The 9,788-nt window shown below is 33.7% G+C and overlaps 3 protein-coding genes across 5 annotated transcripts in view; all 3 read left to right on the forward strand.

Annotated features, from left to right (window-relative positions):
• Positions 1 to 1,139, forward strand: part of LOC100181433 (ribokinase-like) — a 2,321-nt gene extending 1,182 nt beyond the window's left edge. For both annotated transcript variants that reach the window (XM_002125781.4, XM_018815652.2), the window contains exons 5-7: positions 41 to 208; positions 325 to 513; positions 641 to 1,139. In XM_002125781.4, coding sequence (XP_002125817.1) covers positions 41 to 208; positions 325 to 513; positions 641 to 820 — 537 coding nt within the window. In that variant the 3' untranslated portion in view covers positions 821 to 1,139. The remainder of the gene's footprint in view (positions 1 to 40; positions 209 to 324; positions 514 to 640) is intronic.
• Positions 1,140 to 1,636: 497 nt separating this feature from the next.
• Positions 1,637 to 6,549, forward strand: LOC100179096 (merlin-like). Its single transcript, XM_018815712.2, has 16 exons — positions 1,637 to 1,879; positions 1,958 to 2,093; positions 2,206 to 2,337; positions 2,520 to 2,603; positions 2,835 to 2,962; positions 3,307 to 3,409; positions 3,497 to 3,665; positions 3,766 to 3,875; positions 4,047 to 4,160; positions 4,315 to 4,437; positions 4,580 to 4,711; positions 4,801 to 4,886; positions 4,955 to 5,054; positions 5,228 to 5,529; positions 5,724 to 5,889; positions 6,095 to 6,549. The coding sequence occupies exons 1-16, from the start codon at positions 1,794 to 1,796 to the stop codon at positions 6,119 to 6,121; spliced, it is 1,998 nt and encodes a 665-aa protein (XP_018671257.1). The 5' UTR covers positions 1,637 to 1,793; the 3' UTR covers positions 6,122 to 6,549.
• Positions 6,550 to 6,641: 92 nt separating this feature from the next.
• On the forward strand, positions 6,642 to 9,023 carry LOC100176772 (NADH-cytochrome b5 reductase 3-like). Of its 2 annotated transcripts, none has more exons than XM_002126171.4 (7): positions 6,642 to 6,751; positions 7,176 to 7,345; positions 7,539 to 7,698; positions 7,814 to 8,002; positions 8,071 to 8,181; positions 8,337 to 8,436; positions 8,644 to 9,023. In XM_002126171.4, the coding sequence occupies exons 1-7, from the start codon at positions 6,728 to 6,730 to the stop codon at positions 8,814 to 8,816; spliced, it is 927 nt and encodes a 308-aa protein (XP_002126207.1). In that variant the 5' UTR covers positions 6,642 to 6,727; the 3' UTR covers positions 8,817 to 9,023. The 2 variants fall into 2 exon arrangements, with proteins under 2 accessions (XP_002126207.1, XP_009861449.1); XM_009863147.3 differs by lacking the exon at positions 6,642 to 6,751 and adding an exon at positions 6,834 to 6,976.
• The last annotated feature ends 765 nt before the right edge of the window (positions 9,024 to 9,788 follow it).

Below are 9,788 nucleotides of genomic sequence, written 5' to 3' on the forward strand. Positions count from 1 at the left end.
AAGAGAAANCTATATATCCTAATAAGNNTCCATTATTTAGGTTTTGCTCTGTCAATTAGAAGTGCAACCATCCACTTCACTTCATGCTCTTAAATTAGCCAAATCACTTGGTATTACAACGATATTCACCCCTGCACCTGCCCCTGTGGCCAAACTTGACGAAAAGTTTTTTGAGTATGCTGATGTGATTTGTCCCAATGAAACAGAGGTGATGTAACTGTTATGTGACACTTTGTTGTACAAATGCAAAACTAGTTGGCAGAAGTACAAGGAAAAGGCTTGGAAGTTGGAACATACTATTTTATAACACCCTTGTTATTGTAGGCTGAAGCCTTAACAGGAATCGCGGTGACTGACACTGAAAGTGGAAAAAAGGCAGCTCAAGTTCTGGTAAAAAAAGGTTGTCAAATAGGAATTGTCACCCTTGGCCAGAACGGTTGTGTTTTTGCTGAAAAATCTACAAATAAAGTTGTTCATGTTCCAGCCCCAGCAGTAAAGCCTGTTGATACAACAGTATGTAAAACTTTTTGCATTAAAACTGGTGGTGTAAGTGCGATGACAAAATGATTGGGGATAAATCATTATTATTTAATATCATGTACTATACTTTGGTGTATTTAAACCAATTTTTCCTCTGCAGGGTGCTGGAGATGCATTTACTGGAGCTCTTGCATTTTATCTTGCTCGGTTTCCTGAATTGCCAACCGAGGAAAAATTGCAGAGGTCGTGTCAAGTTGCAAGTTTCAGTGTCTGTCGGAATGGTACACAGACAAGTTACCCTTTTCATCACGAACTTCCCAAAAAATTAACTTCCGCATAGAGAACTGCTAAAACTTATTTCACAAATGAAAATTATTACAATCTTTTAGCAGTTTTTAATTCATAATGTGCAATTTAGTAGAAGTTTTGGGTTTTACTAGTCACAATCAATCTGTACAGTTTTAATCCCCTGATTGTAGGTGGTGATTAAAATTTGATTAGCAGTATACGTGTGTAGAGTTTGTTAATATAATGATTTTGGTGCATTTGCAGCATGATCCTACACGAAATAAATTTTATTCATGTTGACGTAATTTTAACATAGCAATAAATATGATTAAAATAATGTTTTAAATAAAATTTATAAATGTTTGTGTGAATTGTGTCTCATTTTATTCAAAACAACATTAGACATTGACTGCACATGACCTGCTTAGTGCTTATAACGTATTTATCAGTACAAAAGTGCAAAGCCTTAATGAAAGGGCACGTATAAAAAGAATTAATTGAATATAACAACTTATTAAGAAGGACTTAAGATTAGATGTATTATACAAAAAAGTTTGTTGGTCGCATTTTAGTAAAAAAGTTTGCCATTATGAGCATCGTCGCCCCGGTAGTTTAGAATAATTCAAGAAATATTTAACCAAAACCAATGCTGGACGAATGCAATCTAATATCAAGAACACTATCGTGCCCATTAACTCTTCGTTGTTACAGATGCGAGCAAAGTCGAAACTTCAAAACTTCACAATATCGATATGTGTAAACCAAAGCCATAGAAATTGTATTTTTTTAACACTTTCTATTGCTTTGGTGTAAACTTGTTGTGGTTACTCGAGTTACGGGGGGCGTATTGTACTGGGTACAAATGCAAAAGTATCGGTGCTAGTAAAGAATCAAGTAGGCAGAAAAGGTTTGGGTATTTAAAATATAGAAAGTAACCCACTGTATTTTAGTATTTATACAAAACGGGCATTTCATGTATTATAAGTTTCCCTATTTGCTAAAGGATTTATGAGATCTGCTGTAAAATGCCGCTCAGTTTACTAAAAAAGAAAAAGAGGGGAAAGTTGCTTACTGTTCAAATATCAACTCTTGATGCAGAATTAAATTTTAGGTATGTAAACTTTTTATTAAAGCACTTGATTACAATGATTGCGTATATTTGATTGGGTATAACATTTTGTTTTTGTAGTGTGGATTCATCTGCAAAAGCAAAGAATGTGTTTGATCTCATCTGTCACACTATTGGTTTACGCGAGACCTGGTATTTTGGATTAGCTTATACAGGAAAGAATGGAAGTCCGGTGTGGCTGAAACTTGACAAACGGGTAAATTGGATTGTCCAAGTATGCTGCTCTAAAACAAAACTTAATTCCCAAATTAGTTCAATTTTATTTTATCAAACTGTTTAGTTCAAATCTTTTTTTTCCTTGGTCTCAGATTCTTGATCAAAATGTTCCACGTTCAAGTGAAGATGGATCAGTGGAGCTGAGGTTTCTCGCAAAGTTTTATCCTGAAGTCCTGGATGTTGAACTTATTCAAGAAGTTACCCGTCATCTTTTTTATCTTCAGGTATGATGTTATGTTCCTCTTAATCAAAATGTTTTTGGTGCTAGTGCATAAATCTCTTACAGTATATGTTCATGGTTAACAATAGGCTAACCACTGGCCTATCTGCAAGGCCGCAGTGATTTCTTCATATAGATTAGTTTTTTTAATTAAAAATAAAAATACCTTTTTTATTGTGTTTTCAGTTTCAACAACTTATATTATCAGAAGAGTTGACATGTTCACCAGAAGCAGCGATACTCCTTGCGTCTTTTGCAGTGCAAGCAAAGGTAAACAATATAATGATAAGTTTTATTAAGCCGGGAGTATATATATCAATATATGTACTTGGTAACTTGGCAATAGATTTATGTATGGACTCTATAGACTACAAATATATAACTTATATAAATCTTTTTAAACCTTTAAACTGGTTGCCACCTCTTAGGAATTTTAGTGGTGTATCTTAAAAGCTTCCCACAAATGTTTCTGTTTTTTAAATCTTTTTTTGAATTTTACAGTTTGGTGATTATGATGAGGAAATGCACAAACCAGGATTCTTGGCAAATGAAATTCTTTTGCCACAGCAAGTACGCGACCAGTTTCAATCTGTAACTGGTGAAATGTGGGAGACTCAAATAACCTCATGGTATGTTTTACAAGGTTTACTATGTTTGGTTGTACCAAGCCATAATGTGCTATTGGTTTTACACTTGATTAATTTTATACAATGGTAGCCTATTGAACGCTATCATTATTCATTAATGGATATACACCTCTTTAAAGGTTTGAATTTTAAAGTATATATAAGTATTATGTAGAAGTGCTTACAGTTTTGTACACTATATTTGTAAGTTATCCATGACCTTTTTAAATAGATTGTTGTTTTTGTTTTATCTTTATAGATTCACAACCTCTTATACTGTTATATATAGTTGAAAATAAATGTTGTTGGGAAACCTTTTTATCATTTTTAATTAATTTTGTTCAAAGGTATGCACAGCACCACGGACTTACAAGAGATGAAGCAGAACTTGAATATTTAAAAATTGTTCAAGAGTTTGAAATGAGTGGTGTACAATACTTTAAAATAAAGGTAACAATATATTTGTTAAAGTTTATGCATGCTTTGTTTAAATTGTACTGTTCATAAGACCATATTTAAGGATTAATTATATCGCAGGATGGAAATGGTGCTGATCTGTGGCTGGGAATTGATGCAAAATCTGTAAGCATGTATCCGTATAATGATCAACTACATCCAACTAAATCTTACCAATGGAGTGAATTAGCAGACATGTCGTATTATGGAAATAAATTTGTTATCAAACAAACTACAAGACCCAACAATAGTAAGTAATACCCAAAACCACAAATAATGTACTTTTTTTACAACTTTATTGATATAGTAATACAAAGCACTTGATATTACATTGGATTTTACATCTACAGCCAATACTATCGGTCGAAGGTTCAATCTAGGAGCTTCTACGTCAAACTTAAATGTCAATGCTCCTGAGGATATCGTGTTTCTGGTTGATGATCCAGAAGTGAATAAGCTTGTAAGTATTAAAGTGTTGTTGAAAATGGGGTCTTTTAAATGGGCATTTTTTGCAACATACGTAACTATCAGCATTTGCTCATACTTTATTTGAACTATAAACTGTTTAAGGGTAATGCATGTCACGTTTTCCCCAACCTGAAGACGTAGAGGTATTACACATTTTTTTTAGATTTTGGATTTGTGCCGTGGCAATCATGATCTTTTTATGCAACGAAGAAGAGTTGATACCATGGAGATCCAACAGATGAAGGAGCAAGCAAGGGAAGAGAAAGCAAGAAAACAGGTGAGTCTGAATGGTCTTTGGTGTTTTTCTTGTCATTTATTGCCTGTTATATAGAGGGAAATATCAATTTGTCTTTTACAACTGCTATATTAATGTTGTAATTATGTAAGATAATGAAAAGTGGTGTCAAATTTAAATTAGTGATGTTGCTTAGATGGAGAGAACGAGGCTAACAAAAGAGAAAAACTTGCGTCTTCAAGTACAAAATGAGAAGAAAGAACTGGAAGAAAAACTTGCACAATTTCAGGAAGAAAATCGTTCTGCCGCTGACACATTAGTAAACATACTTATGCATAGCTAAAAATCTCAGTTTTTGCTACTTTTCCAACAGATTTTTTTTACATATACAAATTAAAATAATGCAAAAAAATAGTGTTTAATTTCATTTTAGGTTTTTAAAATTTTTTAATTCAACACAGAGACGCTCAGAGGAAACTGCTGAACTTCTTGGCGAGAAAGCCAAAGTTGCAGAAGAAGAGGCACAACTTCTACGAGCAAAACTTAACAAATCAGATCAAGAAATTCAATCCTTGAAACTGGAGATTGGAAAAGTAAGTTAACTAATAAAAATTCCTTAAAACTAAACCCATGGTGAATGTTTGAGTTGTTGTGTTTTATAATATATGTTGTACTTGTGTAGTTACAAGAGGCAAACCACCAGTTACCACAAAAGTTTCTGAAATACGAGCAGTATGTTTCCCAGTTAAATGAGCAAGCACAGGCAAGGTAGGAAGTGTTATCTTTTTTTTGTGTTTTAATAATATTACTGTTTAACATTTGTGTATAAAATTTAGGGCAGGTGAGCTCAAAAATGTCCGTGAAGAGCTTTATGCAACAAAAGCTGCTTTAAACGATGCAAACATTAAGTTGAATTTACTTGCAAATCAACATGTTGTAAGTAAATCTGGGTTCATATATTTTTAGGGAATTGTAAATTATTATAATGGTGTATTTACTGTATTATAATATCTTAATAGAAATATAAGAGTAAAAGGGTTTAAATCATTACTGGTAAGAGATAAAAAAGTCTTTTACAAAATAAGAGATAAAAAAGTTTTTTATTTCAGCACCATTCCCCAAACACTTCAAACAGTGTTCCAATGAACATGGGCTTCCTGCCTATCAACAACCAAATCCACAGTCAAGTGATATCAATGCCAGGAATCAACTTAAACAACACTTCACAGTCCAACCATTCTCCTGCTGTATCAAATGCACAATACTATCATATGTATGCTGCCAGTAATGGCTCTGCTCACTCTGTAAAAACTGATGGTAGTAATGTAACTGACCGCAATAGTAATGAGTTTACAAGTGCTCCTGGAAATTCCGACATGCAGCAGTTATCGCAAGAAATAGAAAAAGAAAGGTAATGCAGCTGTTACACCACAAGTCTACAATATATTTGTGGTGATTAAAAGATGCAATAAAACTAATAATAAAAATGAGAAGTGGATACATGCAGTAAAACATTTTACAGAATGATGTAGACTTCATTTACTTATGTAATATATTGTTAGGCATATTTTATTTATTAAATAATTTAATAACTTGTTTTAAAAGAATGGAGTACCATGTTAAGAGTCGGAACATTGAACAACAGTTGTTCAACTTACGGTCAGAAATTGAAGTGCTTAAAGTGGATGAGAGCATGACCGGATTCGATCAGAAACAGGATTCAAACCAACCACATACACATGAAATTTCCACTTTCCAAGGTCACAAAGAGGTATTAAAACATCTGCTGCAGCAGAAAACAGAAATTTTATATGGGAGGGGGTGGGGGGCATAAACATATATTTATTAAAGTTTAATAACTTTTACATTAAAAATACAGTAGCTATTTTTTAGTATATTGTTACTGTACAAATATATTTAACTTATAACCATGTGATTTATATAATCCCAATTATAACTCGAAATATTTTTCACAGACACCTCAGTACTATGATGGTTTATAGCATTCTGTAGAAGCAGAAAAGGATTTTAAATTTACTTTCCACATGAATGACTTTACAAAAGTGCAACGTTGTAAGCATGGGTGCTTAGCTATAAGCCATGGAGCGTAGTGAATAAATCTTTGTGTAAACCCCAAACTGCAAAGCCTAACATTTTGTCTTTATTATGTGAACACTGTACGTATGCATATTATGTATCGGTGCTATTAATGTTTTTATTCTTTATTATTTCTGTTTATGATTTTCTGTATGGTGGTGTTTGTAAATGTACTGTTTATGTGATGCTAGCATTTTCCACATTGTTTTTTTTTTTAATTTGAATTTCTTAACTCATTACACTTGTTTGTGTGTGCACTTGCTGCTTTTTACATCACATGCAACGAGTTATTTTTATCATTTGCCTTCCACATTAAAAACACCAACCTAAAAAACTTAACTTATGTGTTTGAGTTCTTATGTACGCTTGCGTTTGTGGTGTGGTTGCGCTGTGGAATTTCTGTTGAGCTTCATCAGCAAATACTTGTGCACCAAAACTTATGATGCGTAAAATTCGCCTTCCCACTGTTGTATTGTTGCCACTTAAGGTGAAACAGAGTAGGCAATACGACGATGGTGGCGGATGCAACTAACCAGGTAAATATGAACATTATATTAATTGCATTAAAGTTTAAATGTTCATCCAAAATGTTGGTGCGCCATATTTGAGAAATCATTTGCGTTCACGCTTGGGTGAACAGCATGTTAATGTTTAGCAGCAACATCACGTACGCAGGTTTACCGAATGGTTTTAGCTGATTGTAATTACATGTTTATAATAGCCGCTTAAAGCTAGTGCCAATGGAGTGGATATCAGAACTGGTATGTTATAGCTTTTTTGTTGTGGTTTGGCATTTATAACACCCACCTCGTTGCAGTTTAATTACGCCTGTCCGTTGCAGTTGCATCGACTCATTCGACTGTAATACTGTTAGTGTGAGAATACTTGTACTTCGTGAAAAAATAGTACAAAATAAAGACATTCTGAGTACTGAATTATACAAAAATATTTATTTTTCAGACTTCTAGCTCAGTGTTCACTTTTGGCATTACTGCTGCAGTAATTGCAGTAACACTTGCCTACCTGAAGAAAAAGCGAGACGAAAATGCAGTAAAGAAAACTCTTCTTGATCCAGAAGTCAAGTATGCCTTGAAATTGATAGCAAAGGAAAGAATTACACATGATACCAGGTGAATTTTTCATATTTTTAGGCCATTGCACTAAAAATGTTAAATTATTATAAGCTGAAAACCTTAGAGTGAGGCCGAGAGTGATGTAACTACGTAGGTGGACATTCTAAAATTCCAAATCTACTGTAATTAGAGTAGATTCTCTGTAACTGTAAACTATCTACAAAAAATAGGTAACATATTTTCTTTTCAGAAAATTTGTGTTCGCTCTTCCAAGTGAAAATCACATTTTGGGACTGACAGTTGGCAAGCATATTTTTCTTTCAGCAAGAGTTGATGGCAAACTAGTTGTTCGACCTTATACCCCTGTCACATCTGATGATGACAAGGGTCATATGGACTTGGTTATAAAGGTATATATATAGTTAGTATCTAATAAAAATGTAATTCACCCCCACAAATATGGTTTGTTATTGTATATTCCTTTCCCTTATTTAAATCGGCGCTACAGTATTTACCATTTGGCAGGTGTATTTTAAAGATACCCACCCGAAATTTCCTGAAGGTGGAAAAATGTCCCAATACTTGGAAGCTTTACCCATTGGTGGCACTATTGATGTTCGTGGTCCCAATGGCTTGATTGAGTACAGGACAAAGAGTGTCTTTTCAGTGCGTTATGAGAAAAATGGATTTTCTTATGCCAAAAGAGCAAAAGAGGTGATCATTTACAAAACAATGACTGTTGTAAAAATGCATTTCTATTTGCATAAATATGCTCTTTTTAGGTTGCTATGATAGCTGGTGGAACTGGTATTACTCCGATGCTGCAAATTATTCGGCAATGCTTAAAGGACCCTTCAGACCATACCAAGCTCTCTCTACTTTATGCTAATCAAGTAATTACTTTAGTTCCAGATATGTGTTACATGTTATTTCGTATTTCAAACACACCAACAATCATGTCTAAATCTGTGTAATTTAGTTACTTAAATAAGTTTTTGAGTAGTAAACAAAATCATATCATTAATTAAAACATTTTTTTTAAATACAGACAGAAGATGACATTCTTGTAAGGAAGGAATTAGAAGAATGTGCTAAAGCTGACCCAAATCATTTTAAACTGTGGTATACCCTGGACCGCCCACCAGCAGGTACGCTGTTTATTTTTGTTATCTATGACTGGATCAGTGGATTTTATCTAGAACTTCGTTTTATAGGCTCAATAATTATAAGTTTACTGTTGTTCTGGTAGATACTTTAAACACAGATTGCATCAACTGTATGGCTGTTTCTGTTTTAGTAACATATTACAATACAAATACATGCCTTATATTTGAAATAATTTGGTTTTACTTTAGACTGGAAATATTCTACTGGGTTTATCGATGAAGACATGATCCGTGATAACTTACCGGCTCCTGGGATTGATACCTTAGTGTTACTGTGTGGACCGCCACCTATGATTAAATTTGCTTGCTTACCAAACCTTGAAAAGGTTGGGCATCAATCTGGTCGAATCTGCACATTTTAATGGAAGATACACCTAATTCTTCTGCAATTCCCCAGTGCCAACTACATTCAATTGCAAATGTACAAGATAAAAACACTTATTCATGTTTAATTGATTTAACAAGTTTTAGCTTTTTGTGAATGATTAATTATGTAGCAGAGAAAATAAAATAACAGTTTATTGCACTTCTCCCAATACAAAGATAAAACATAACTGGCACAATCTAAATCACAATTGGTTAATATTGGTGTCTGGTAATATAAAAGACAAGGTGTATAGGTGCTCTTAGTTATCGGATACCAGATACAGTGGTATCAAAATGAAAATATTTGTAAAAATGCATAGAAAATGCAGTGGACGGCATAATGTACTACAAAAATTGAAGAAATCTTTTTCATGCATATTAAAATAATAGTGAAGCAATTTAGTTATTATTGTCCCACTAAAACATCATTCATGTCAAATTTTCTTTCATTAGATTCTTCTAGCAAACTCCCTAATATGTGCAAAATATCTCCAGTCAGTCCTAGCAATATAGAAACCCATAGTAAGAGTGTGTGTTCTACAGGATAAACATGCATTGAGGCAATCATGGTAATAACTTTGGCAAGCAACTGAATCATTTCAAGGCGGGCATTTAAAAAGCCACCACTAAGAAAACTCCATTTACGTTTTACAGCCCAACCTAAAACACCACTAACAATTGACCCTATGTAAAATCTGAGTTTTCGAAGATGAGGAAATTCTCTTTGTACATCCCAATGATGACCTAGCAGCAGGGCAGTTGGAAACAAGAGTAAAAATCCGAACAAGTTGTTTAAATACTGTCTTTGCATTAGACTGAGACCAGAATTAGGCCACTGTGGACTGCTGTACCAAAATGACATTGTTTTATATGCACCTAAAGAAAGACTATACGCTATGATCCATAAAATGTTCACAGGTGAACTCATTTCTTTGATACCCCACAACGATTAAAGCAGTCCGGATATT

The sequence above is a fragment of the Ciona intestinalis genome, unplaced genomic scaffold, assembly GCF_000224145.3.
Source record: "Ciona intestinalis unplaced genomic scaffold, KH HT000098.2, whole genome shotgun sequence".
NCBI lineage: Eukaryota > Metazoa > Chordata > Ascidiacea > Phlebobranchia > Cionidae > Ciona > Ciona intestinalis.

Excerpts from the sequence above, each read along its gene's own strand:
- LOC100179096 (XM_018815712.2), top strand. The coding sequence starts at position 1,794 with ATGCCGCTCAGTTTACTAAAAAAGAAAAAGAGGGGAAAGTTGCTTACT. Across the intron at positions 1,880-1,957 it reads GATGCAGAATTAAATTTTAG|TGTGGATTCATCTGCAAAAG; the intron begins GTATGTAAACTT and ends TTGTTTTTGTAG. Across the intron at positions 5,890-6,094 it reads CTTTCCAAGGTCACAAAGAG|ACACCTCAGTACTATGATGG; the intron begins GTATTAAAACAT and ends TATTTTTCACAG.
- LOC100176772 (XM_002126171.4), top strand. The coding sequence starts at position 6,728 with ATGGTGGCGGATGCAACTAACCAG. Across the intron at positions 6,752-7,175 it reads TGGCGGATGCAACTAACCAG|ACTTCTAGCTCAGTGTTCAC; the intron begins GTAAATATGAAC and ends TTTATTTTTCAG. Across the intron at positions 7,346-7,538 it reads AGAATTACACATGATACCAG|AAAATTTGTGTTCGCTCTTC; the intron begins GTGAATTTTTCA and ends TTTTCTTTTCAG.